General features: G+C 41.3%; 2 protein-coding genes across 3 annotated transcripts in view; one reads left to right on the plus strand and one right to left on the minus strand.

Annotated features, from left to right (window-relative positions):
* Positions 1-9163, plus strand: part of WDSUB1 (WD repeat, sterile alpha motif and U-box domain containing 1) — an 85376-nt gene extending 76213 nt beyond the window's left edge. For both annotated transcript variants that reach the window (XM_006872030.1, XM_006872031.1), the window contains one exon: positions 8750-9163. In XM_006872030.1, coding sequence (XP_006872092.1) covers positions 8750-8907 — 158 coding nt within the window. In that variant the 3' untranslated portion in view covers positions 8908-9163. The remainder of the gene's footprint in view (positions 1-8749) is intronic.
* Positions 9164-13354: 4191 nt separating this feature from the next.
* Positions 13355-26251, minus strand: part of TANC1 (tetratricopeptide repeat, ankyrin repeat and coiled-coil containing 1) — a 157630-nt gene continuing 144733 nt past the window's right edge. The window contains exons 19-25 of the mRNA XM_006872044.1: positions 24581-24704; positions 23831-24006; positions 20889-21021; positions 18919-19010; positions 16213-16359; positions 15242-15342; positions 13355-14789 (exon numbers count right to left, since the gene is read on the minus strand). Of these exons, the coding sequence (XP_006872106.1) occupies positions 13355-14789; positions 15242-15342; positions 16213-16359; positions 18919-19010; positions 20889-21021; positions 23831-24006; positions 24581-24704 (2208 nt within the window). The remainder of the gene's footprint in view (positions 14790-15241; positions 15343-16212; positions 16360-18918; positions 19011-20888; positions 21022-23830; positions 24007-24580; positions 24705-26251) is intronic.

Genomic DNA, 26251 nt, shown 5'->3' on the forward strand with positions numbered 1-26251 from the left:
TGTATTCCATTGGGTCACCTCCCTTTGGATCACAAATGGGCACAAATATTGATCTCTTCCAATCAGTCGGCCAGATAGTTGTCTTCTAAATTTCTTGGCAGAGATGAGTGAATGCCTCCTGTGCTGCCTGACTTTCAAGAAAGACTTCAATTTTTATTCCATCAATTCCTGGTGCTGTGTTCTTTCACCAGTTCCTTCAATGCACCTTTGACTTCCTCCTCCTTCAGTATCATTGGCTCTTTATCATATGCTACCTCTTGAAACGGTTGAACATTAATAATTTCCTTCAATCTTCTCTTGATGCTTCTTCCTGCATCATTCAATAATTTGCCCAGAGAAACTTTCAAGAATGAAGGTCGAGGCTTGAATTTTTTCTTCAGTTCCCCCAGCTTGAGATGGTTTTCTGATTTCAGATCTCTTTGCACATTTTGTTTGTAATATTTGGCTTTATCTGCTTGAGCTGATCTTTGAAATTTTCTGTTCAGGTCTTGGACCTCCTCATGTCTTCTATTTGCTTGAGCATCTGTACTCTGGATAGCAAGCTTCAGTGTCTCTTCTGACATCAATTTTGGCCTTTTTCTTCTTGTCTTCTCAATGATCTTTTGGCTTTCTTCCTGTATGATGTTCTTGATGTCATCCCACAACTCTTCTGGTCTTCAGTCTTTAGTGTTTAATGTATCAAATGTGTTCTTCAGATGATCTCTAAATTCAGGTGGATTATATTCAAGGTCATATTTTAATTTTCTTCAGCTTCAGTTTGAATTTGCATATGAGTAATTGATGGTCTGTTCTATACAGTCTGCCCCTGGCCTTGTTTTCACTGATGATACGGAGTTTTCCATCGTCTCTTTCCACAGATGTAGTCAATTTGATTTCTATGTTTTCCATCTGGTGAGGGCCATGTGGTATAGTCGTCTCTTATGCTGTCTAAAGAAGGTATTTGAAATGAACAAATCATTGATTTTGCAGAATTCTATCATGCGTTCTCCAGCATAATTTCTATCACCAAGGCCATGTTTTCCAACTACTGATCCTTCCTTTTTGCTCCCAACCTTTGTGTTCCAATCACCAGTAATGATCAATACATCTTGATTGCATGTTTGATTGATTTCAGATTGAAGAAGTTGGTAGAAGTCTTCTATTTCATCCTCACTGGCTTTAGTGGTTGGTGCGTAAATTTGAATAGTAATGGTATTAAATGGTCTTTGTAGGTGCATGGATATTTTCCTATCACAAACAGGATTGTATCTCATGACTGATCTGGGTATGTTCTTTTTGACAATGACTGCAACACCATTCCTCTTCAATTTGTCATCCCAGCGTAGTAAACCTTGTGGTTGTCAGATTCAAAATGGCCAATCCCAGTCCATTTCAGCTCATTAATGCATTCCATTTCTCCCAGATTCATACTTCGTACAATTCCATGTTCTGATTTTCAGTGGATGTTTACAGCTGTTTCTCTTCATTTTAAGTTGTGCCCCATCAGCAAATGAAGGTTCTGCGGGCTTTTCTCCCATGGGCTTTACTCCATTCGCGTCATCACGGTCCACTCTACTTTGAGGAGGTAGCTCTTCCTAGTTGCATTTTGAGTGCTTTCCAACCTGAGGGGCTCATTTTCCGGCACTATATCTGACAGTGTTACTCTGCTATTCATAAGGTTTTCAGTGACTAAATATTCACAAGTAGTTTGTCACTCCTTCTACTAGTAATATTAATAACCACAGTTCTCAATAAAGATCACTGTCATGAGCTCTGTAGTCCCAAATGGAGAAATACAAGGAGAAAGACAGCACAATAGACTTGATCGTACATATTTCTAACTCCAAAGCAGATGAAGGTAGATGAAAATGAGTAAGTAGTGTATCAAACTCTGAATTCTCACAGTAGAAAACACATCTTTTAGAATACAGCATTAGTATAAGAGTATGTTGGAATTTCAACACCATCACTGCTGAAGAGCCATTCAGAGTTTCAAAAACAATAGAATCCAGTAGAACATTACGTATGTCATGTTCAAAATGAGTTAATTCCAGGAATGGAAGATTTGCTCAATATTGTTTTTGAGTTGTGTCATCGAGTCAGTTCTGAATCATAGCAACCTTGTATATAGGGTTTCCTAGGAGAGGCTGGTGCTCAATATTAGCAAATAATAACTATCTTGGTGTTTTGCTGCGGGCTAATGCGATTGACTGCAAAGTTAGTTTGTACTGTAAGGTTGCCAGTTCGAGCTCACCAGTCACTGTGGGTCATAACTGACTCAAAGTGCCACTGAGTAGGTTCTAACTCATAGTGACCACCCCCTCCCAGGGTTTCTGAGGAGCTGCTGGTGGGTTTGAACTGCAGACTTTATGGTTAGCAGTCCAGTGCTTTTATAGTACTGCACCACTTCAGGATTCCATCATATTGTGATGTTTGTTAAGGTAGAGGGCCGGAGAAAAAGAGGAAGACCCCAGTGGGCTCAAGCGTGATAACAAATAGTGAGGTTGGCCCAGGATCGGGCAGTGTTTCATAGGGTCGCTATGAGTCGGGACTGACTCGATGTCACCTCACAACAGAAACATAAAGAGTACAGTGAATGAAACCAAAACCATTTAGGTATTTTGATATACATAGAGATGTTAAACTGAAAGTTACAATTTGACCCACTCCATAATCACCCTAATGTGTGCTATCACTGCAGTTCAGGAACCCTGGCAGCACAAGGAAGATTTATCACCTAGGAAACTCTGGGCATTTCTATACTGTCCTACATGATTGCTATGAGTTAGAAATAAACTAAAATAATAAATCATGGAGTGGATGACTTAACAGAACAGTGATAGTACTCTCCATGTTGATGCACCATGTCTGTGAGATTCCTATCAGAATTTCAACTGCCTTTTTTACAGAAGTGTTCCATGTAAGAAACCCTGAGTAGCTAAAACAATCTTGAAAAAGAAAATTGGAAGACTTCCACTTCCCATTTTAAAAACTTCTATAAAACTTGAAGTCAGTATGGTTATGGCAAAAGGAAAGACAATTATATATGTATATACGTATACACACACACACGTATCAGCTGTTCCGCAGGAGACAGATGAGGCTTTCTGCTCCTGTAAAGATTTGCAGCCTCAGAAACCCTGTGCAGGGTCACTATGAGTTAGAACAGACTCCATGGTACTTAACAACATCAACGATATTATATATTATCGGTCAACGTACGTCACTGGAATAGAATGGTTGTTGTTGTTGTTAAGTGCCGTCGAGTCGGTTCTGACCCATAGTGACCCTGTACAGGGTTTCGGAGGGTGTAAATCCTTACGGGAGTAGAAAGCCTCATCTTTCTCCCGCGGAGCAGCTGGTAATTTCGAACCGCTGACCTTAAGGTTCGCAGCCATGGAGAGGCCAGAAATACACAAAATTGATGTGTATACGGTCAACAACTTTTTCCATAAGAATGAACTCTATATGGGTTAAAGACAAAATTATATGATACAGCTTTTTAGAAAAATGCATAGGCACAGATCTTCAAGATTCAGGATTTGACAATATGATATTATAGCACAGTGAATTTAGTGTCTCCTCTAGCCAGTCTTGTAAACTCCCACCAAATGACTCTTTTTTTCTTCTGATGAGTCTCAGTAAGAAAAGGTACCCAAGGGAAGACGCTGATAGGATGATGATATGGTTTAACAGGGTATACTGTGATTAACTTAGATTTACACGTTTTTACAATGTTATCATCCTGTTGGGTTTTAAAAGTAGAAATAGGGGGATTTCATTACCATTCAGGAAGAGCTGCCAGGATGGAATGCATCTGTTGAACCTCGAGATCCCTGTACATTGAAACGCCTTAACTCAGGAACAGAAAGGTATGACCCTGGAATAGTCGAGGAATGGCAGCAGCTCAATCTAGAGTCAACACATCAAACAGGGACGTGGGTTTCCCAGCTCATACAGCAAGTAAAAGATGACTTGTGGAATGGGGTGCCTCTGTGCCTTTAAATGGGAAGCTTATTAGTTGTTGATGCAGGCTGAGGTTTTATAGTGAAGTGTAGTGCCCTTTGGACATTTAGCACCAGTGCTAAAAGAGCTTTGTAATATTGCCCAAGAGGGCAAAGAAGAGGCCTGCCTGCAGGCAGAGCAGAGAAGACACTATCCTGACTGAAGAACTGTATTCTGGTCCTGCACTGTATGTAACCTGTTAATTCTCCAAAAAACCCCATAACTGAGTGAAATACTGATCCCAGCTTGAGTGGAGAGTGCCGTGAGAGGGACAGTTGGTGCCATCAGTAACAAAAGCAACCAAAGAAACACATTTGACTTAAGACACTATCAAGAAAGTGAAAACGTAACCCCCAAACTAGAGAAAATATTTGCAAATAGGATCTGACGAACATCTAGTATCCAAAATATATAAACAACTTTATAACTAAACCAGTTAAATAAAAAAAATGAGTCAAGGATTTTAATAGATCATCCAAAGAAAGATTTTTGGTATCCATACAATGGAAGTAGTATTCAGATGTTGTTGTTATGTGCCGTGGAGTTGATTCCGACTCTTAGCGACCCTGTACAGGGTTTCCGAGGCTGTAAATCCTTACGGGAGCAGAAAGCCTCATCTTTCTCCCGCAGAACAGCTGGTAGTTTCTAACTGCTGACCTTGCGGTTCACAGCCCGATCATACCCACTACGCTACCAGTAAAAAAAGGAAATAATCTATTGATAACATACACAAAGGCCACATCTGATTTTTTCTACAGTACGTACTCAAAAGCCAAAAAACTGAACTCACTGTGACTGAGTTGATTCCAAATCATGGCGACCCTGTATTGGGTTTCCCAGGCTGTAAGTCTTTATGGGAGAAAAAAAAGCATCATCGTTCTCTAGTGGAACACCTGGTGGGTCTGTCCTGCTGACCTTGCAGTTGCAGTCCAGTGCTTATCCTATAGCACCAAATAGGGAAATCCAAAGAGACAGAACAAAGATAATGGCTGCCAGGGATTTAGGATATATGTGTATAAGAAATAAAAATGTTCTGAAATTAGGGGTGATTATACAACTCTGAATATATAAAGAACCACTGAACTCTATAAAGTGATCTCAATGGTGTTGGAATTATATCTCAACTAAAAAGGAAAAGTCAATGACAGGTGACATTAAGTATTTGTCGACAGCAACACCACATCTAGAGCTGGAGGAACAAAGTCTATGAGGACTCAGACCTGTGAGGATGGAAAGTTAACTGGTTGGTGCGAGTACCTTTGAAGTCTAAGACTGACTGTGGGGATACCAACAATGAAGCAAGTAAACAACTACCCTAGTGAAGGACTATGGCTAGGGACAGGACTAGCAGGTACCCTCACCCTAATTTCCAACAGCCCTCTACAGGGATCTAAGGGCAGAGCTAGCTAGCAAAACAGAAATGTAGTCTGCAGAATCAATCCCAGCATCATGTATGGGTTTGGTGCTGAGAGACAGTAACTTAGACCAATCTGCACATGGGAGCATCTGTATATGCTAAGGACATAAGTGACCAAATCCAACAACCATTTTTGATTGTTTAAAGAAAAATGGATACTTTAAATGTTTTAAGAAGAAACATCACCAGCATCAAAAAGCCCACCAGCACCATAAGCAATCCCACGAAGGTCAGAAACAAGACTGGTGCTTGCTGTCTCCAATACTGTAAACTGGTTTACTGGTTTTACAGATATTAACCAACAAAATTAGGCCAAAACATAAGATGGCATGACCATTTTAAAAGGAACAGCAAATTCTATCTGAAGATGATATAATTTTACACTGGAAAACCCAAAGGAATCCCTAGGAAAACAAATACAAGCCATGAATAATTAGTAAATTAGCATATTATAAAACCAAAGAGGAATCAACAGCCTCTGTGTGTATATGTGACTGTAAACAAAAAGAAGTTTAAAGAGGATAATGAAATAAATACCTCTGGAAATAAAGAACAGTGAGGAGGGTCACTAATCCTGCCACAGTTTAAAACTTAAAATGCTTTATGTAAATAAAACAACATGATCCTGGTATACAAACAGAACAATAGAATACGACTTTAAAAGTACAGAACTTACCCACATGCCTTTGGAAATTAGTGAGTAATAAAAATGGTAATAAAAATGGAGCTTCAGATCAGTGGGAAAAATAATTTTAAGCAAATGGTATTATGACAAATAGCCATGTGGAAAAAGACAAAATTGGATCCATTCCTCATACTGTACATTAAGATTCGTGGCAAATCACTCCTGGGAGGTAGGGTGAGGTCATGTAAGTCAGTAGCTATAGGGAAGACACATGGTAACTTGGGTGAAGGGGTAAAAAAAAAAAAGATCCCAAATGAAAGATCTTAACAGAAGATGAAACCTCACAAGTCTCAGAAGACATTACAGGTGAATTCCTTCATAATCTGGGAACCAGGAAAAAATTTTAAACCATGATGAACGGGAAAACTAGCAGCAAAAATATGAATAATTAGCTCACAAGAAAAAAAAAACCAAAAACAAACCGATGACCTGATATACTATACCACTGGTTTATTATTCACTATGTTGTTGGTGTTGAATTAGTTCTGACTTACAGCGACCCTGTATAGGGCTTCTGAGGAGCAGCTAGTGGGTTTGAACTGCCGACCTATGGTTAGCAGTCCAGTGCTGATCGCACAGTGCCAAACCAGAAGTCCACTCTTCACAATAGCAATCTTAAATTCTGGATACAAGTAACACGTGCACAAAACTGCTGTAGCACTATTTATAAAAGGCAAAGATTAGTAACAACACAGATTTCCTTCCATACAGTAGAGGAGAGTGCTGTTAATAACAAAAAAAGGCAAAGGGAGGGAATGGGGAAATAAAGAGCATAACGTATGCTAGCTATTATATAAGAAGGAACATGTGTGTGTGCATTTGCTTGTACTTTCAGAGAGAAGTGAAAGGATAAAACAAAAATATAAACGGTCAGCTAAATGGGAAGGGAAGGGATAGGGAAAGGATGCAGACAGACTGAACCTGTCTGAAGTAGCCCTTTCCTTATAGTTCTGTTTTTTACTTTGAAACCATATATACAAGGTGGACTCAAGAACTCATGGACAAATGGAATGAAAAGATAACGGAATTTTTCCACAAACTTTTTGAACCTCCCTCATATTTTAAACACAAAGCAAAACAAACCAATCCCTAAAAATTAGGGGGATAAAAAGGGAAGTGAATCAAACAGTATACAGCAAGTTGACAAACAGAATCAGATTTTTCTTTTCAAATGATTTTCATATAGTATTTCAATTAGATATCCTAGTTGATGTATCATGATGTTAGAAAGAACCACCGAGAAATCTTTAGTCTTCGTTAAGCAATATGTTAGCATTGTTATTTCGAAATAATTAATATGCATTTTAAAGCAAATAATGTAATTAGGAACCAAAATTTTCACTTTAACCAAAAACACCCACAAATATAAAAATGAAAGTTAAGCAAAAATGCCAATCTAGACAACACAAACAACATGTATAAAGGCAAACAATCATCCAAGAACTGCAGCCAGCTACTTTAGTCACAGTGCTAGTGGCTGCATATGACAATGTGAAAATGCTGAAATGACCAATATTTTGTGTGTGTGTATATATTTATAAAAGGACCTCAAAAAATAGTGGCAAAATTTCATTTTTCCATGAATTTTTTGAAAGACTCTCAAGAGTGTGTATATGTGTGTGTATATTGCTGTAGTAAGTGCTGTCGAGTTGGTTCTGATTAATAGCAACTCTGTATAAGGTTCCCAAGGAGCAGCTGGTGAGTTTGAATCATTGACTATGCGATTCAATGCGTATTCTACAGCGCTACACCAGGACTCCATATATAGTAGAGGGCTTTATGATGGGGATGGGCATCCATCCAGTGGCTACCTTGTTGTGGGGAACGGAGTGTAATATATATACAAAAAAGTAGCTATGGGGTTATCTCCACCCCTATCATAAAGCCCTCAGTGGGTGAAATCACTGGATAATCTATTTTGCAAAGTTTTGCTAAGCAATTTGTAATGCTGTTGACTCCTCTATTAAGGCACCAGTCAGTCTATCTTCAGAATCACTCTACCCAGCACCTTCCCCTTCAATTACATCTGAATTCCTGGTTCAAAAGGAATTGCAAAAAGTATTAAAGATTTATAATGACAATGTTCTAGACAATTTGTGCTTCATAGACAATCCAGTCTTAATGCTTCTCAGAGGGTAGAATTGTAGGGGATGCGCGGGAGGTTTTGGGAGTAGTGGTACAAGACAGAGGTGATTTCACTTGTGTGCCATGGAGTCATTTGTAACTCACAGTGACCATGTATAAGATTTTTGAGGCAGTAAATCTTTACAGGAGTAGATAAAGCCTCATCTTTCTCCCTTGGACAAGAGGAGGGCTGATAAAATGCCCAGTTGCTAACCAGAAAGGCTGGTTGCTAACCCAAAAGTCAGTGGTTTGACCTCACCAGCCGTTCTGAGGAAGAAAGATGTGGTAATCAGCTTCCAAACAGATTTACAGTTTGGAAACCCTGTGAAGTTTTACTCTGCCCTGTGGGTAGCTATGAATGGGAATCAACTTAACAGCAGTGGTTGGTTTTTTAGTTTTTTAACAAGAGTACCTCTTAAAACACAATGAAGGCCTTGACAATGAAATTTTTATACTCATCTTATTTTAGTAACCCTAACTTTTCTTTCTTACATCTTACAATGGTGTTCGTTGTTGTTTTTTTGTTGTTGTTGTTTTAGATGGCTATTCATATGAAAAAGAAGCAATTGAAAACTGGATTGGTAAAAAGAAACGCACAAGCCCCATGACAAACCTTATTCTCCCTTCAATGGTACTGACACCAAACAGGACCCTGAAAATGGCTATCAACCGATGGCTGGAGACAAATCAAAAATAAAATTGTGTTTCTACTACACTGTATATAGTGTTTGTATTTTTCCATGATTTCATTTGAACAATTTAAAGGTAAGTATTAGACATTATTAAGACACAAGAGGAGAAAGGAAATTTTCTTCAGTTTAGTTAACTGTGCAAGTTACTATCAATTTTCATTCTTTAAAATATATGGACTAAATTGTATTTTATAAAAGCCTTTTTTTGTACTTGTAAAAAATTCTTAAGTTGTATACAAATATAGAAATAAAGTTTTACTTGGACTTTAGATTGTAGTGCCCAAGCTTATTCTCATTTGACATGTCATGTCCCATGACAACCAAAGATTGTAATGGTCTTACCATGTAACAGACATGTAGTGAAGTCATTTCCTAACTCCTTGGAATCCTTCTCAAGAAAATTTAATTTGTAACAAAATAATTATAGAGACAGGGTTGCTATGAATAGCAATAACAAGTCTAGGTACAAGTTAGCTGGAATAAATGACCATGAAAAAGTCAGGCTGACTTTGCTCCCTTTAGAAGTCTTAAAGTTCTCACCCTGTTATCCAAAGCTGGAGACTGTGCACACAGACATTCACATACAGTAGCCTAATACAGCATCCTGACAAACAGTCACTTGAAAAAAAAGTCAAGGACAGGAAACTGAGGTGCTACAGATTGCTAACACACTCTCTCTCTCCTCCTCCTACCAGTAATTTGTTTACCAAAGCAGATGCTATTAGTGTAATAGCTTGTTAGAACTAAAGGAACCAAACCTCACAGTATCTGGGTCATCCATGGTCTAATGCACCTTCTAGCACAGAATGGGTGATAGCACATTTGTTGAATATGTGTCATGTGGCACTGTGGGTTAATGCGCTGCTCTGCAAAGTCAGTTTGAACCACAAGGTCGGCGATTCAAGCTCATCAGTCATTCCTTGGAAACCCTATACAGGGTCACTATGGGTTGGAACTGACTCAACAGCACTTAACAAATAAACCCAAATGTTGTTGTTAGTGCTGTTGAGTTAGTACCAACTCATAGTGACCTTGTATAGGATTGAAGAGCGGCTGCTGAGCTTAAACCACTGACCTTGTGGTTCAAAGTCATCTTGCAGTCCAGAGCATTAATCCACAGCGCCACATCAGGACTCCAAATCGTCAGTACTGACTCATGGCGACCCTATGCACAACAACAACAAAAAAACACTGCCTGGTCCTGGGTCAACCTCACAATTGCTGTCACGCTTGAGCACACTGATGCTGCAACTTTGCCAGTTCATCTCACTGAAGGTCCTCCTTATTGTTAACTTCCTTAGAAATTAGAGGGAACTATAAATGTACATATTCATATTATTTAGTCAGTATTTTCCTATGTTTTACAAACTTCGAGCAGAAAGGAGAAAGCACACCTACCACAAAAATCTCCAAACAAAATTGTTAACAAGATTAAAAATATATATATCTTACCTTTACTGAGAATATATCAAAATAATTTAGCACACAGTAGTAAAAGTCACACTAGTTGCATTTGAGGAAAAGTCATCCAATGACAAGAATTACCTATTAGCCACCATTTTTTTCTTTCCTGCCAAGTTAAAAAAAAAAAAAAAAAAAGAGAAAAGATTTTACCATTTAATTTAAATACATACCTTAAAGAAGGATTGAAGCAGCAATAACCTGAAGGAATATCAGGGAAAAAGATATCTGGTGATATAATGGTTTAGTGCCCAGCTGCCAACCAAAAAGTACGAAGTTCAAACCCACCAGCTGCTCCCCAGGAGAAAGCTGTGAGAGTCTGCGTCTGTAAAGGTTACAACCTTAGAAGCCCGGTGGGGCAGTTTTGAGTCTGGATGAGCCAAGTTTTTTGTTTTGTTTTTAGTATCAAGGACTACACTTAGGCCTAAGGTTCTAAATCATATTTTTATTACAATATAATGTAGCTTCTTATTTTCCTAATTTAAAAAACAAAAATCCCACTACTGCTGACTTGATTCTGACTCGTGGCAAACCCACGTGTGACAGAGCATATAGTGCGCCCCTTTACAAAGGCAGACCTGCCAGGCGTTCACACCGTAGCGCTGCTGGCTGGGTTCAAAGTGCCCATCTTTACATTAGGCACCAAGTGCAAGTCTTTGAATTATGTGTATATAGAGACAAACACTTTCAGCTTGAACATAAATCTGCTAGAGAATGTTGTTGTTGTGAGGTGCTGTCAAGTCGATTCCGAACCATAGTGACCCTGTATAGGGTTTCCGAGGAGCAGCTGCTGGTGAATTTGAACCACCAACCTTGCAGTTCAAATGGCTTTGCAGTCTGGTATATTAACCCACAGCGCCACACCAGGATGCCTAGAGAATAACCTGTCATATACACAGTTGGGCATATTGCCAAAATGGAGAGTTGTAAAAAAACAGACTCTAAAATGTATTTGAACAGATAAAGGAAAACTATATGGTATTAAATATTATTTTCCCTCATGAATAACTTGTTTTAGACAAAAAGACTAATTCTGACCCTTGAATATTTTGGAATTTCTAGATACTGTCACCCTTATTCTGAAATTATTATATAATAAAATGAAATATGCTATGCCTATGGTAGTATTATTGTTACAAAAATAATGCATTTCAGTATTTAGGCTAACAGGATCACCTAGAATTCAAGCAAAACAGATAGTTGTATACCAATATTCTCTATTTTACCCATTGTTTTATTTAATGCAAAATGAGTTCTATTAATAGTCTTTATTCCATATGGAAAAGTACAGTAGTTGTGCAGAAACAAAACTACGTCAAAGAATAAGACTTTCACAAATACTAAAGAAAATAATAAATAAGCCATAATAGTTATATGTAGAACTCATTAAAAACTTATAAAAAATGATAAAGCTATTTGTACAAAGTACTCTGTACACAGGAACAAATGTTGAAGAATGACACCAGAAAATTACTATTCATACAAAACACTAAGGGTGCTCCCAGGAGCTGCATTATGACGACTCATTTTTAAAACAGTCTGTAAATATAGAACTTCCTTCTCCACAATTCTAGAAAATAAATCTCACATCCCAACATATAAAACAAGTACACTCCCATCTCTCTTAAACTAGCATCTTAACATTCTCCAATAACAAACCAGTTTCATATAAAAATACCTTTAAACCAAGGTTCATTCCTGTACCTTATCTTTACAAGTGAATAATAATACATCAGTTTGGACTTATGCTGCACCTCAGAGGTGTTCATATAAAAGCAATAAAGTGCCGTTACTGGTATACTGTTAACATGCCATAATAATGTGTCATTCAGTGCAATAACCTGATGGATGAAGCTTACAAACAACATGCAAATATATGATGATTTTTCTTTTAAGATTAACTAGTTTGAAACAGTAATATTTACAAGTTGGGAAAAAAACTTGATTATTTAATATGTACAACATGTGGCTACAAAGTCATGAGATTATACAACAAAACCAAAGCAACAACCAACCAGCCCTAAAGTATCCGAATAAAATACCATCCTTAAAGACCTTGGAAGTCTTGTTCCAGGAGTGTTACTACAAAAAGCGAGTTTGGAACCAGTTGACAACTAACTTACAGGTGCCATTAAGAAATGCTGCTCTTAGTATTTGGGCACAGATCCAACCTGACCACTAATCTTGATTCCAAATGTCTTATCCTATTTCCAATGATCCAAAACACCTTGAAGGATGAATGTACTTCATAAAAGGTGCTATAAAAATATTTTGAATAAGAACCTTAACACTGAAATAAGTGTTTAGTCCACATAGGAGAACTGCTACGGGAGGGAATAATATTTGGGGGGTTTCTGTATTTTGCTTTAGAAATTCAAAACAAAACAAAACAGAGCTATATTACTTTCATAGTCACACCTATATTCACCTAGAAACCAGGTCTTAATTCAAAATATGTATTTATATTTAATTGCTTTTTTTGACTCAATGGAACTATAACCTGAAATTTCGACCTTTTCCAGAATGTATCATTTGGATATTATAGTGAAACGTATCATTCTTTAGCAACAGACATTTATATTCTCTAAGTAAATATTGTGAGTTTTACCAAACAGCAAAGTGAAGAGAAAGTGATAAAAACCAAATCGTTTCTTAAGAGAAAAGCATGCGTTAATATCTTCTTGGCTTTCTTTAATTTTTAACTTGATAGGCATAGCTAGTTAACTGTACTTGATAATAATTTGTATCATTCTGGTCAGCGTTCTCATGAATGGTGACTTGGAGCTATTTATTATTAAAGACACTTATCCCAAGTTTTCACAATATCAATGGCATCAGATTCCCAGCCCACAAAGGGGGAAAAAATATGGCTAAAAATCATTTTCCTGATTTAAAAAAAAAAAAAAAACACACAAAAAAATTTAGTGATGATTTACCACCAGGAGCCAACACACTGTTTTCCAAATGTGGTAAATAGGTCTCTGTTAAGGCTCACACATTTGACTCTATGAATGATCGCTTTGGTTTCGCTGACGTGAGGTGACTCCTGTGGGCTTCACTGCTGCTGTGAGGCTGTTGTCTGGAGATGCCTTCCTGATATGGATGAGAAACAGTCTTATTGGCCCTGCTCTCAGGACAGTGAGCTGGAATTTGGCACTTCTTTTCATCTAGTTCCTTCATCTGTGCCCCATTGTGGACACTTCCACCCAGGGTAGAAACAGAACTGATTTTGGCTTGGCTGTTATATCCTCCTCCTGGTTTGAAAGAGGGCTTCTCAGAGTTTGAGGGCTGCAGACCAGCTGCAGAAGATGTGTTTGTCAGTAGCCCCTCTGCGACCTGACAGTGCCAGGTGCGGTTGGGAGGATTGCTTTGCTGCTGGAACCTTGCCGTCTTATCCATGATGCCCATGAAAGGAGTACTGCGTGGTCTGTGCTCACCTGTACCGCTCTGAACCTGGTTAACAGCCTTGTCTTTCACTCGAGCATCTGGTCCCTGAACCTTGAAGCCATCTGAAAAGCTGCTGCTTGATGTCAAACTACTGGTTGAACTTGACATCTTTATGCTGCTAGATGGAGAACCTGAAGAGATGGAGCTTGCGAGGGAAGCTGGGTGTCGTGTGTCACTGCAGCTAACTGGCCCACCTTGGTTTGGAGGGGGTACATCCATGGCCACAGAGGCATGCAACAGAAGTCTCTCTGCCGTTTTTATCTTGCTTGGCAAAGGGTACGCGGTGCCACTGTCACTGCGCTGCAGCTGGACATTGTGACCAGGACCTAGCCGGTCTCCAAAAGGGCCAGTGCTAGCTCCCGGGGCACAAGTACCTGTTCCCTCCAAATGCTGGTTTCGGTTTCCAGCAGAAGTGACAGAGATTCTACTTGGCATGGGACTCGGGGGAGGATTCTGAGGAGAGACCTGAATTTTTGTGCCACCGTTTCTCACGCCAGACTGTCCAGAACCCAGGTGCTGGCTGGTTTTCACTATCTGTGCCTGCTTGGTGGGCTGTGTAACCAACCCTGGCTGGGCTCCAGGCTCCCTTGGGGGCTTGCTGGGTCCTGACCTATTCTGTGGTGATGCTGGCCTTATTCTAGACTGTAGGCCTTCCTGAAGGTTTCGGATATATGGGGAAGGGGCTGATGGGGACGGCTGAGGCCTTGGAGTCAGGGAAATGGCTTCTTCCTGTGGACAAATTACGTCCTCTTCGGCCTCTTCTAGCTGAAAGTGATCATCTAATCCGGAGACTGAGGTGTCCTCTTCATTCTCTGAATCAGTGGGCAGGGCTGGTGGTGGGCACTGCGGCTTGAGCTGCTGGCTCCTCGGGAGTTGCTTGCATTCCTCTTCTACACGGGCCAGAAGCCTCTTGATTTCCTGATTGGTGGGACAGAGTTTCACAGCTTCCCGCAGGTCAGCCAGAGCAGCCGCAAACTGCCTTTATATTAAAACAAAGAATAATTACAAGCCATGTATGGACATGCTCTGGTTATAACTGTTCATAAAATAACTGTGCTAAAAGGAAAGAAAAGGTAGCGGAAAGCCAGGACCCATTTAACTAGAGTCCTTCAGCTAAGTGTCAGTCTAAATTCTAACCCAGATCTGCGTAACTTGGCTCTGATCCTTGCTGCTCCTTAAAGAGAGCACGGGGCTCTGTATGTGCTTGTACGACTGGACCTCTGAATCCTCCTTCTGTTATCTTCACCGTCCCCTGGCAACATGTACCTTTAGCTAAAGATTCTTATACAACTATTTCCTCTCCCCCCTCCCCATCCCACTTCTCTGAATGGCTCTAGCTGGCAGTTTCACTAATAACACAGAGTAATGCAGGCACTTCCTGTTGCAATACGTCCCGACTTAGAGTGGGGAAGAGGAACAGTTATCACATACCTGCTGTTTCTCTTAGCTCTTGCCCTGGCATAAAAGGCTTCATAGGACTTGGGTTTCAATTCAAGAGCCTTGGAAGCAAATTCTTCTGCCATGCCAAAGTCCTGGTGTTGATATTGAAATACATGAGTTAAAATAAACACTGAAACCTGATTATAGATAGCTCTTTAACAGGAATTTTGTTCTAAAGGTAGTAGACACTTGGGATGTAACTGGAGAGGGATTAAGGGGCAAGTTCAGTATTTCAAGAGTTTTTGTTTCAAGTTTAGCGATAATTGCGTTCTGTTAAGATTTTTAAGAGAAGGATCTAGTGAAGAATCAATACTGGGTGATTCAGGAGAAAAAAGAAGGACAATGATCAAAGCAAGCCACAAGAATGCAAGAGGCGGCAGAAGGCAGCCCACCGTGAGGATGAATCTCAGAGAATACCACAGGAAGGCAGGCTATGCGGGACAATGCCGGCAGATCAATGATTGGGTGGTGGGAGGATGAAGTAAGAGGACGTGGAGGAAGTGGAGAGGAGAGACGAAAGGAAGAGAGGGAAGAAGATAGGAGTCTGCAGCACCTACAGTAACTAGTTAATGGCATATCCGCTGAGCAGACACAGGACAGGTGGACAGACATCTGTGCTGAGCTTTATGATGCCCTTGCCTTCTGACTCTGGGAAGAGGCATCTCATGACAATGCTGGCAATATCCGATTAGGAAGAGGTAGAGAAACAATCTGCTTTTCATCACCGAGGCAAGGCAGACACTGAGGCAAGCACATTCATTCAGCATCTTGACGGGGGAGTGGACAGTCATGGAACGACACTCATCCAAGCGAAGCCACTTCCCATGTGCCACGCTCATATAAATGTACAAACAACACAGATAAGGGGTCACAAGATTTGGTGTGTGGACGGCTGGCACCGACCACTGAGAAAGCATTCTATTGCTAACAGACTGGAAATAAAATGACAGAGCACTGCTTACGTTTGTTTTTCTTCGGCAGCGAGACAAATTAAGATAGAGGGAAACTCTTAATTCATTGAATGGTCTCATGTCCTCTCCGAATCCTTCTCGAGGAAACTTCCTTAAGGCATACTGGTACCTCTGGGTGGCTTCTTTCATCTTCCCTTTCTAAGATTTAAAAATCAAACATCCTTTTTTCAGAGGCTCTGGGATGAGTAAAGAGTCTTGGTGCAGTGTTGTGGGCTTAGCACTGGACTGCTTTTTTTTAATATATAAATGGTTGATTGTGAATTATGTGATAGCTTACATGAGAGAACATTAGCTTTACATTCATCCTATCGTATATAATTTTATTGCCATGGTCACAATCCCCTCCGTGCATCATCAACCCACCAAAGGGTATACCGGCAAACCTGACCCCTGGCCGTCAGCACACAGCCCCTCTCCCTCTCTGGATCTAAAGTCCCCAGCCGTTCCATCTCTCCACGTCATCATCTCTGCCTCCATCTCTGGTGTCACTGCTTCTCTGGATAGGGTCCCGCACTCTCTGATCTTCTCCCATGATGGTCCCAGGGACCTCCGCTCCTGGACTGCAGAGTCAACCACTCCCCTCCTTTTGCTACAAAATGTCTGCCTTTACACGTCCAGCCCTCGCAGTCAGTCCCAATAGTAATTATTCACTATTGTGCCACATGAGTGCTATCCCCATCTCCTTTCATCAGCCCCGACAAGATAGATTGGATACTACTCAGAAGAGATTCTACCTTTCTCCATGCCCTCTGGATCTAGGTTCCCTCTTGAAAGCTTGTAAGCCAATGGCTTCTTGCCTTTGTAGCCCCCATTTTGGGTAGCCAATGTCCAAGTTGCCCATCTCTGTCTACCCTGTATATTGAGGGGGTGGGATTGATCCTCACTGTAAAGATTTGGACTGCTAACTTTTAGAGTTGGTAGTTCAAACCCACCAGCCACTCCTTGTAAACTCTATACAGGGTGGCTATAAATTGGAACTAACTCAATGACATTTCACAACAATAGGATGAGTAGGCTTCCATGCCCTGAGAAGCCTGGGAGGGTGTCCTCTGCCCACCACAAAGCCATTACAGCATATGGAATGTATCCAAATGAATAAATGCCAACCCAGGAACTGTACACTAACCAGTCTGACCACATTCAGCACCACTGTCCTCATATGGTTACACACAGGAACAAGTGGGATTGCTTTAGGGAGACACATCTGTCTGTACACTGCCAAGCCAGTAGTTTTCCATGTGAATGGATCAATTTATCCTCTCTAAGAGGTTCTATATTTTTGAAAATTATTTTATGAGTAAGCACTCATCTAAAGATAATTTAATGCTAAGTGTAACAGAAATCAGATTTAAAAAGGATGCCGTTCCTAAGACAAGTAGAGTCTTGTGGATAAACCTAGAGCTTGCTGAAGAAAAATGATTTTTCTTTTAAGAGGACCTAAAGTGCTGGCTCTAAAAATCAGAACAGCACCACATGCCATTTTCAAGGCTAAAGAAATCCATTTGCTCAGTCAGTTCTCTCTCACAGCAGGAAGGAATTCTGTTGAAAATGGCTTGATATTTCTGACATAATTGCCTACCAAAATTCATATTAAACCACTTCAAAGACACAACAACATGCATTCTGTACTCAATTTCAAACTGATTCCCAACCAGGAGCCCTACTGAGTCATGCTATATGCCTATTTATTTGTTATTAAAAAAGAAAAGGAAAAAGGAGGGGAGGGCCTAAAGAAAGCAGGTTAAGCAGCTTCACAGAAAAAAAGGACTCAAGTGGTCAACATTTCGTTTTGGGGTTTCCCTCATGTAATGGAGTTTAAATTCTGTCTAACCACTGACCTGGAAGGACTGTGACAGACTATGACCCACAGCACAGGTCACATATGGCCCACTGGCTGTTTTAATCAACAACGTCTCCCTGGCGCATCGCCACACCCATTCATGGACATGGGTATTACTATCTATGGCTGCTTTTGTGCTACAGTGGCAGGGCTGAGCAGTTGTGACTGACTCTGTGCCTAAGATATTTACTATCAGGTCGTTCGCAGAAAGTCTGCTGACCCCTGATCTAAGTGATGTCTAGTTTTGGAAAATTTAGTCAGTTTTATTGGTATGTTAAAAAAAAAAAAATCATAATCCCATTTCCCAAGGAAAATGAAAGAAATAAAAGCAGGACTAGCTCAGTCTCCTAAATAAACCGAGTATTGCACATGACAACTATGTGAAAACATGTCAGACGTTCACAAATATTAAAAATAACAATGAAGACTTGTTTTTTGCTTCTGGAAACACCTCCTGGGTGTTCTCTTTCCCAGGTGTCTTATCACCACATGCCACAGAGCTGTCCTCTGAATGTCGTCAGAGGGAACATGAAAAACTAAGAAGTCCACATGATACACCAATTAAACTAGAGGCGACTTAGCCCTGATGACATGGGCTTCATTCATTAGGCCACAATTACAGCCTCAAGGATTCTGTCAGAACTAATGGTCCTCAAACAAAGAGAAGTGCTTTTTACCTTTATAATTCTGCCAGTATGATAGCAAATAACCCCGGCCAGAGGCCAGGTTAGCATCTCCTGAAACTTCTCTGAAAATTAAGGAACATGTAGCTCTGTGCAGCAGCTGTGTCTTGTGTATGCCATGCTAACACTCTGCTGTGGTCAGACAGAGCCAAAGAAAAGAATGAAACCACTTACTTTGTACATCACATTTCCTTCTTCCATTAATTTTTGTAAAAGTATAATCAAAATATCAGGTTTGGAAGTAGCCATTGCCCAAGCAGCATTTCCTGCAAAACAAACATGCATTGGGGTACTTCAGTGGTCTTGGTAGGAAGGTGTTCCATTCTCCTGGGGCACCACCCACGCTAACCATCACAAACAGGAGGTAGCCCAGCTGGAGGCAACCATAGTTTTTGCAGTTCTCTAGTTTCCAGAAAGTATAATGGGGGGCAAAGGGGCAGGACACCTGTGAGAAGGTTTAGTTTCTCATCCGTCTTATGCTGAACCAGACACTTAGGAAGGGAACAGTGTCTGGCATAGATTCAGGGCTGTCCTTCAAGTGAAAAGTCTTGGGAGCCTAAGGCATCACAGCAGTCATGACCCATCCCTGCTGATAGGGGTTCTGGGAGGAATCATTTAAATCCAACTTCAGGATCGTCTCATTAACTTCTGGTAGTACCCATCTCCACAGATAGCTAACGAGTTCTGTGTTCTTAGTATCTTCTTGCATTCTACCATTAAAAATCTACCCTTGAGATTTCTCAGCTCTAGTCCTTCTGCTTTCTTCCCACTTTTCAGGCTCTAGGCTTCCTCCTCACATCTATGTTCATGTCCTTGTTCAGCCTACATCCTGACCTCTTCATCTGGGACACCACGTGGATAATGATTAAGACCTGGATTCAGAAGCCAAGCTGCTCTGGCTAAAACTCTGTCACGTACTAACTTCATGAAGATGGGGAAAGCATTTAACTTCCATTATCTGTAAAATACATTATCAACACTACTACTTTCAGGGGTGGGAACAGCATCAAAGAAGCTGAGATGTGAAAATGATCAAAATAGTTTCACACATTATAAAGGATGATCTGATATCATCCTCTTCATCCTACTTTCTTTCCCAGAACCACTGTTGGTCAAATGTCTTGTATTTCAAAGTTCAACACATTCTGAGTAGTGTTTTATGCTTTAACCAGTCATACAGAAGGAGAGTCTCCATACTCAAAACCCACACATGTATTACCTTCAAGTAATACCATCTTGTAAAATCACATATTTCAGTAAACTGCTGGGGCGGATATTTGCCTACCCAGCTTGGAAAGATTACTCTAGACAGTGGATTTCAACCTTAGGGGTTCATTAGAATCACCTCATAAGCTTTAAAAACAACTGATGCTTGGGTCCCAACCCCACAGAGATTAGTTTAATTTCTCTGGGGTGTGTATCTGGGCCTTCCTAACACCTTGAAACTCTAGACTCTCTTCAACATTAGCCTATGCTTTCTACCCAGATGGAAACCCTAGGAACTGTCAGTGTACTTGGCTGCTAACCAAAAGGCTGGCAGTTTTAGCCAACACAGAGGCACCTTGGAAGAAAGGCTTGATGAACTATTTACAAAAAAAACAAACACACACACATACACGAAACAGTTATTGAAAATCCTGTGGAACAAAGTTCTATGGCAACACACATGGGGTGGCCATGAGGTGGAATGGACTTGATAGCAGCTGGTGACTGGCTCTACTCACACTGCCATTAATACTATGAGTCATGAAAACAGGTAAATTGGCGGTGGCAAACTAAGCAGCCGTAATAACATACAAGGTTACACACTGAGATCATAACCACAATGTCAGCAGTTCAAACCCACCAGCTGTCCCTGAGGAGAAATATGAGGCTGTTAGCTCCTGTAAAGATTTATAGTCTCGGAAAATGAAAAGGGCAGTTCTACCCTGTCCTACAGGGTTGCTAATGACTTGAAATCTACTCAATAGCAATGGGTTTTTTTGGTTTGGAGGTTAAATGAGCCTGAGAAAGAAAGAAAAAATAAATTCAAACAGCTGACATTTGCTTCTTAATCTGGGGCAGGTAAGTGTTTAGCTCTCTAGTATACTGAAAAATCTAAAGCTAACGTCATACCCCACTGAACAAAGGTGACATTCACTGACCTAATTTGGCTCCTTTTCTCAGCAGTGCTACCACTACAGATGTGTTTCGACAGCCAATGGCTCTGTCCAGAGGCCGCATGCCGCTGTGGTCCACGTGTTCAATCACAGCGCCCTTCTCCACCAGGTACAGCACCTACAGGGAAGACAGAGGCCTGAGGAGCAGCTTGGGCAGGAGCATAGCTGGGGCCCACCTCAGCCTCCCATCCAAGGGCTGCTGGCCAGCTCTCCTCCTGCAGCCACGGGTGATGCTGGAATGGAAATTAAGTTGACATGACACAGGGAAGAGCTGTGTCCCATAGCTAAACCCCACTGTGTTACGGAGTCTGAGACAAAACAGAGGAAGGCAGGCAGGCTCTCAGCACTCACGTGCCACGGTGTGGGTATGCACACCTGCCGGACCTGTCCATCTGTCTGTCTCTCCATCAATACCAAGGCCACAGAGATGAGAAAAGTCATCTATTCATCTCCAGTCAATTAGGTGGTAGATTCTGTAAAAGGCCCCAATGTATTGGCAGGAGATTGGGCACTTCAGAAACACTCAGATCAATAAAGACTGGGCAGAGCAAGCGGAACCAGAGATTAGCGGCTTGGACCAGAAGGAAGTGAACGTAATTCATTTCCCAAGCTTACAAAAAAAAAAAAAAAAAAAACCTAACAAAACCACCCCTGAATACTGGGACTGTGAGGATGGCTAGCTGTCCCCTGGACAATGACCTTGTTGAGCACTTAGTTTTCACTCTACCTGCAGACACAGTAAGTTTGTATATGCATAAGGTAGGACATGCTTTCTATTAGTCCATCAGCAATTCCTAAGTGATAGCAGAAAGCTAGATTCCTTCACTTTTCCCTAATATTGACAAACTATGGGATTTGGTATAAGCAGGAAAATAAAAATTTGTGTATATGTGAGATCTGAATTAAACATCTGTTTCTGCAAATGGACATGAAGTACAAAGGAGCACCATTAAACTGCCTTTTACCAGGGAACAGAAGTGTAGGCAACAGGTCTGTCAAGGGGCAAAGCTTCCAGCAAGCACAGTATTTGCTTCTTCAGCTGTTCTACATATTAGACTTACAAACTATAAAACAATGCTAACTCTACCGACTAATTAAAGGCTTTCCACTGTGTGTATCATGACAAGCTATGGATAAAATGGTGAAGAATGGGATTTCCAGAGCACTTAAACTGTGCTTATGAGGAACCTGTACATAGACCAAGAGGCAGTTGTTAGACCAGAACAAGGAGATACTGATTGGTTTAAAATCGGGGAAGGTGTGTGTCAGGGTTGTTAGTATTTTTTTTTTTTTTTTGCTATATTTATTCAATCTGTATGCTGAGCAAATAATCTGAGAAGATAGATTATATGAAGAAGAATGTGGCATCAGGATTGGAAGAAGACTCATGAACAATCTGCGATACACAGATGATTCAACCTTGCTTGCTAGAAGTAAAGAGGACTGAAAATACTTACTGATGAAGATCAAAGACAACAACCTTCAATATAAATTGTAACTCAATGTAAAGAAAACAAAAATCCTCACCACTGGACCAAAAAATAATAATATGTAAATGGAGAAAGATTGAGCTGTCAAGGACTTCATTTTGCTTGGATCAACCACTAACACTCATGGACGCAGCAATCAAGAAATCAAACGATGCACTGCATTAGGAAAATATGCTGTACAACATCTCTTTAAAGTGTTCAAGAACAAAATTGTCAGTTTGGGGATTAGGGTGAGCCTGACGCAAGCTATAGTATTTTCAATAGCCTCAAAGGCATGTGAAAAGCTGGATGGTGAATAAGGAAGACCACAGGAGAACTGATGCATTTGAGTTATGGTGTTGGAGAAGAATATTAAACACGGACTGCCAGAAGACCAACAAATCTGTATTGGGAGAAGTACAGCCAGAATGCTGCTTAGAAGTCAGGATGGCCAGACTTCATCCTTATTTGGACATGTTATCAAGAGGGACCTGGGAGTCCTGGTGTGGTGCTGTAGGATAAGCACTGGACTGCTAACCAAAAGACTGGTGGCTCAAACCTACTAGCACTCCTTAGAAACTCTATACAGGGTTGCTATGAGTCAGAACCAACTTGATGGCGCTTAGCAACAACATCAGGAGGGACCAGTCCCCGGAGAAGGGCATCATGCTTGGTAAAGTGAAGTGTCAGTAAAAAAGAGGAAGACCTCCCAACGGGATTGACTGGCCCAGTAGCAGCAGCAATGGACTCAAACATAACAACAATTGTGAGGACGGTGCAGGACCAGGCAGGGTTTTGTTCTGTTATGCAGAGGGTTGCTATGAGTCACAACCAACTCAACAGCAACTAACAACAACTCAAGTGACTATTTCTCTGAGAGATACAGACAGTCCCCAAAGCATTTTATACTATGTATAGACAACTGGTACTGTGGGTTAAGCATTGGGTTGGTAACCACCAAGGTCAGCACTGTGGAGAACATTGAGACTGTTTGCTCCCATAAAGACTGGCAGTCTCGCAAGCACTAAGGCACAGTTCTCGCTGTCGTACAGGGTAACTGTGAGTCAGCATCAACTCGACAGCAGTGGGCAGGCAGATAACGCTGCACTGCTTACAAAGAAAGACAACTGTTTGATTATTTCTCACATGTAAGAGTGACTTAAAATGATCTATACAGAGAGTAGATTTATATGGATTACTACAAGAAAATAAAGCCACAGATAAGTATGTCTCAGTAGCACATGCAGTTTATAGTCATGACTTTCTGCTAAAATCTTTCCTACTGCCCTGTAACAGGGTATATGTCACAGAATTAAAGGAAAAGGAGTAAACTCTCACAACACACAAGTACATACTGAGCACACTTAGACGCAGCCTGACACACACTCTGGGCACTGTCAAGTCCTGGTGCATTCTGGGCACGCAGCTGGGGGACAGTGAGCATCTGTTGGTACTTACTGTCTCGGCATCCCCATAGAAGGCTGCCAGGTCCAAAGGGGTGCGGCCGTTCTTGTCTGTCTGGTCTATTGTGGCTCCTTCTTCAACAAGATGCTGGACCGCTGCTCTGTGACCTTTCAGACAAGCCCAGCTTAGTGCAGACAGGCCTTCTTTGTCCAGAGAAGAAAGGTCAGCACCTGAAAGAAAAGCCTGGTCACAAACCGCAAACCTAATTAAGAAAAAGCCAAGAAGCAAACCATGTCAGAGTCACAAATACCTGGCTTTAACAGTGTATCAATTCAGTGCTGTACAATTTGAAGCCAACTGATAAAAAAGAAGGATGAGGAGGGACTAGTCCTTGGAGGAGGAGAAGCACATCATGTTTGTTTGGTAAAGTAGAGGATCACTGAAAATTTGGAACCCCCACCCCCCAATGAGATGGATGGATGGACTGGTTGCAACAGGGTCCAACATGGCCATGGCTGAGGCTGCCGGAGAGCAGTCATACACAGGATTGCTATGAGCTGGAACTGACTCAACAGCATCTAACAACAACACAATGTTGATGCTGAGTCAGAGGTATGCGGTAGCATGACAGATAGGTAATAAATAGGTAAAAGAGTTAATAACCTCTCTACTGTTGTGCAAGTTCAAAAATTTCCATGACAAAAAGATTCCTAAAACGTGACTGAGAAAATACTGAATGGGCCTGTCAAAACTTTTCTTCATCCATCCAACAGAAATACAGCCAGGGCCCTGTGTGCTGGCTACCTTTTGAAAGGAGAAATTCCACAGTGCTCAAGTGCCCTTCACATGCGGCCACCATGAGGGGCGTCCGTCCCTGCTTGTCACTCAAGTTCACATCACAGCCACATTCCAGCAGCAGCCTCACAATCTGAAAGAAACATTCAGAGTCATCACTTCCCACTGTCTTCCCAACTGCGTGCTCTGCGCCCACCCAGACAGACCCTCTGGTTTAAGAATTCCTTTCAGCTTTGTAATCCACGGTGGGGGCTTGTAATACCTTTAGATTATATTCTTCTGAACAGCATCTCTTCCCATATATCAGCTCTTTATTTTAGAATGCCTAGTTGATTACTGGAGTCCTGGTGTGGGTCTGTAGAATCAGCACTGGACTGCTAACCACAAGGTTGGTGGTTCAAATCCACCAACCAGTCCTTTGAAACCTTGTATAGGGTCAGAACCGACCTGACAGTACTTAACAACAACACAGTTGACTACTATGTTGTGGAGTGCTAGTGTGGCAAGGTAGGATAAGCACTGCTGCTAACGGCAAGGTTTGCAGTTCAAACCCATCAGTGGCTCTGTAGGAGAATGAGGAGGCTTTCTGTGCCCATAAAGATTTATAGCCTTGGGAACCGTATACAGGGTTGCTAAGAGTTGGAATAGACTCGATGGTGTTGAGTTTTGCTTTTTTTTTTTTGAGAGCTGATTACTAAGAGTTAGATGTTGGGCTGCTGACAAACAAGGCTGGGGGTTCGAATCCATCAGCTACTCTGCAGAAGGAAGCCGAGGCTGCAGTCTTGGCCACCCAAAGGAGCAATTCTACTGTGTCCTATGGGGGCACCGTGAGTTACATCAATTAGGAGGCAGTGGGTTTCATTTGGGGGTTTAGTTCATCACTAAGTCTACAAAATTTGGACACAGCTGGCAGGAGAAGGAATTTGGGGAGCGCATGGCAACCACAACAAAGCCAATGACAGTGTATCTCGCCTGGAGGGACGTGGGACTCAAACTCAGGGTGTGGGTGGATGAGGGTCAGGCTGAAGCTAAGTTAACCAAGAACAAAGAGCATGGGATGGGGTACTGTACCCCCAAGCAACCTGTTCCAACGGGATTCAGAGCGCAGTCAGTGCATGACCTGAGCTTTACACTGGCCAGTTTCAGCAGAGTGTCCTAAATTAAGGAAATTCCTAGCCTCAGGGCCATGCTTCAAACAGAACATAGTGCTAAAACTGGGGTTGGGTAGGGACAGAGAGATACCTCATATAATCACCAGTCCAAGGACAACTGGAGGCCTGGTGTGGCCCTGTAGGATCAGCACTGGACTGCTCAGCACGTTACTCCTCAAAAATCCTATACAGGAGTCACTAAGAGTTTGAACCGACTTGATGGCACTTAACAACAATGACAACAATGACAACTGCTTTCTTCCAAGACAGTCCACAGGTTTTTTTCTATCACAAAATGTGTTCCATTGCCTGTAAGAATGTTGTTTTTGTCATGTGCTGTGGAGTTGGTTCCGACCCATAGTGACCCTGTACAGGTTTCTGAGGCTGTAAATCTTTACAGGAACAGAAAGCATCTTTCTTCCACGGAACAGCTGGTAGTTTTGAACTGCTGACCCTGAGGTTAGCAGCCCGATTCGTAACCACTACACTACCAGAATAGAAGGGGGTATATTCCCATAGCTTTTTGCCC

The sequence above is a fragment of the Chrysochloris asiatica genome, unplaced genomic scaffold, assembly GCF_000296735.1.
Source record: "Chrysochloris asiatica unplaced genomic scaffold, ChrAsi1.0 scaffold00181, whole genome shotgun sequence".
Taxonomy (NCBI): domain Eukaryota; kingdom Metazoa; phylum Chordata; class Mammalia; order Afrosoricida; family Chrysochloridae; genus Chrysochloris; species Chrysochloris asiatica.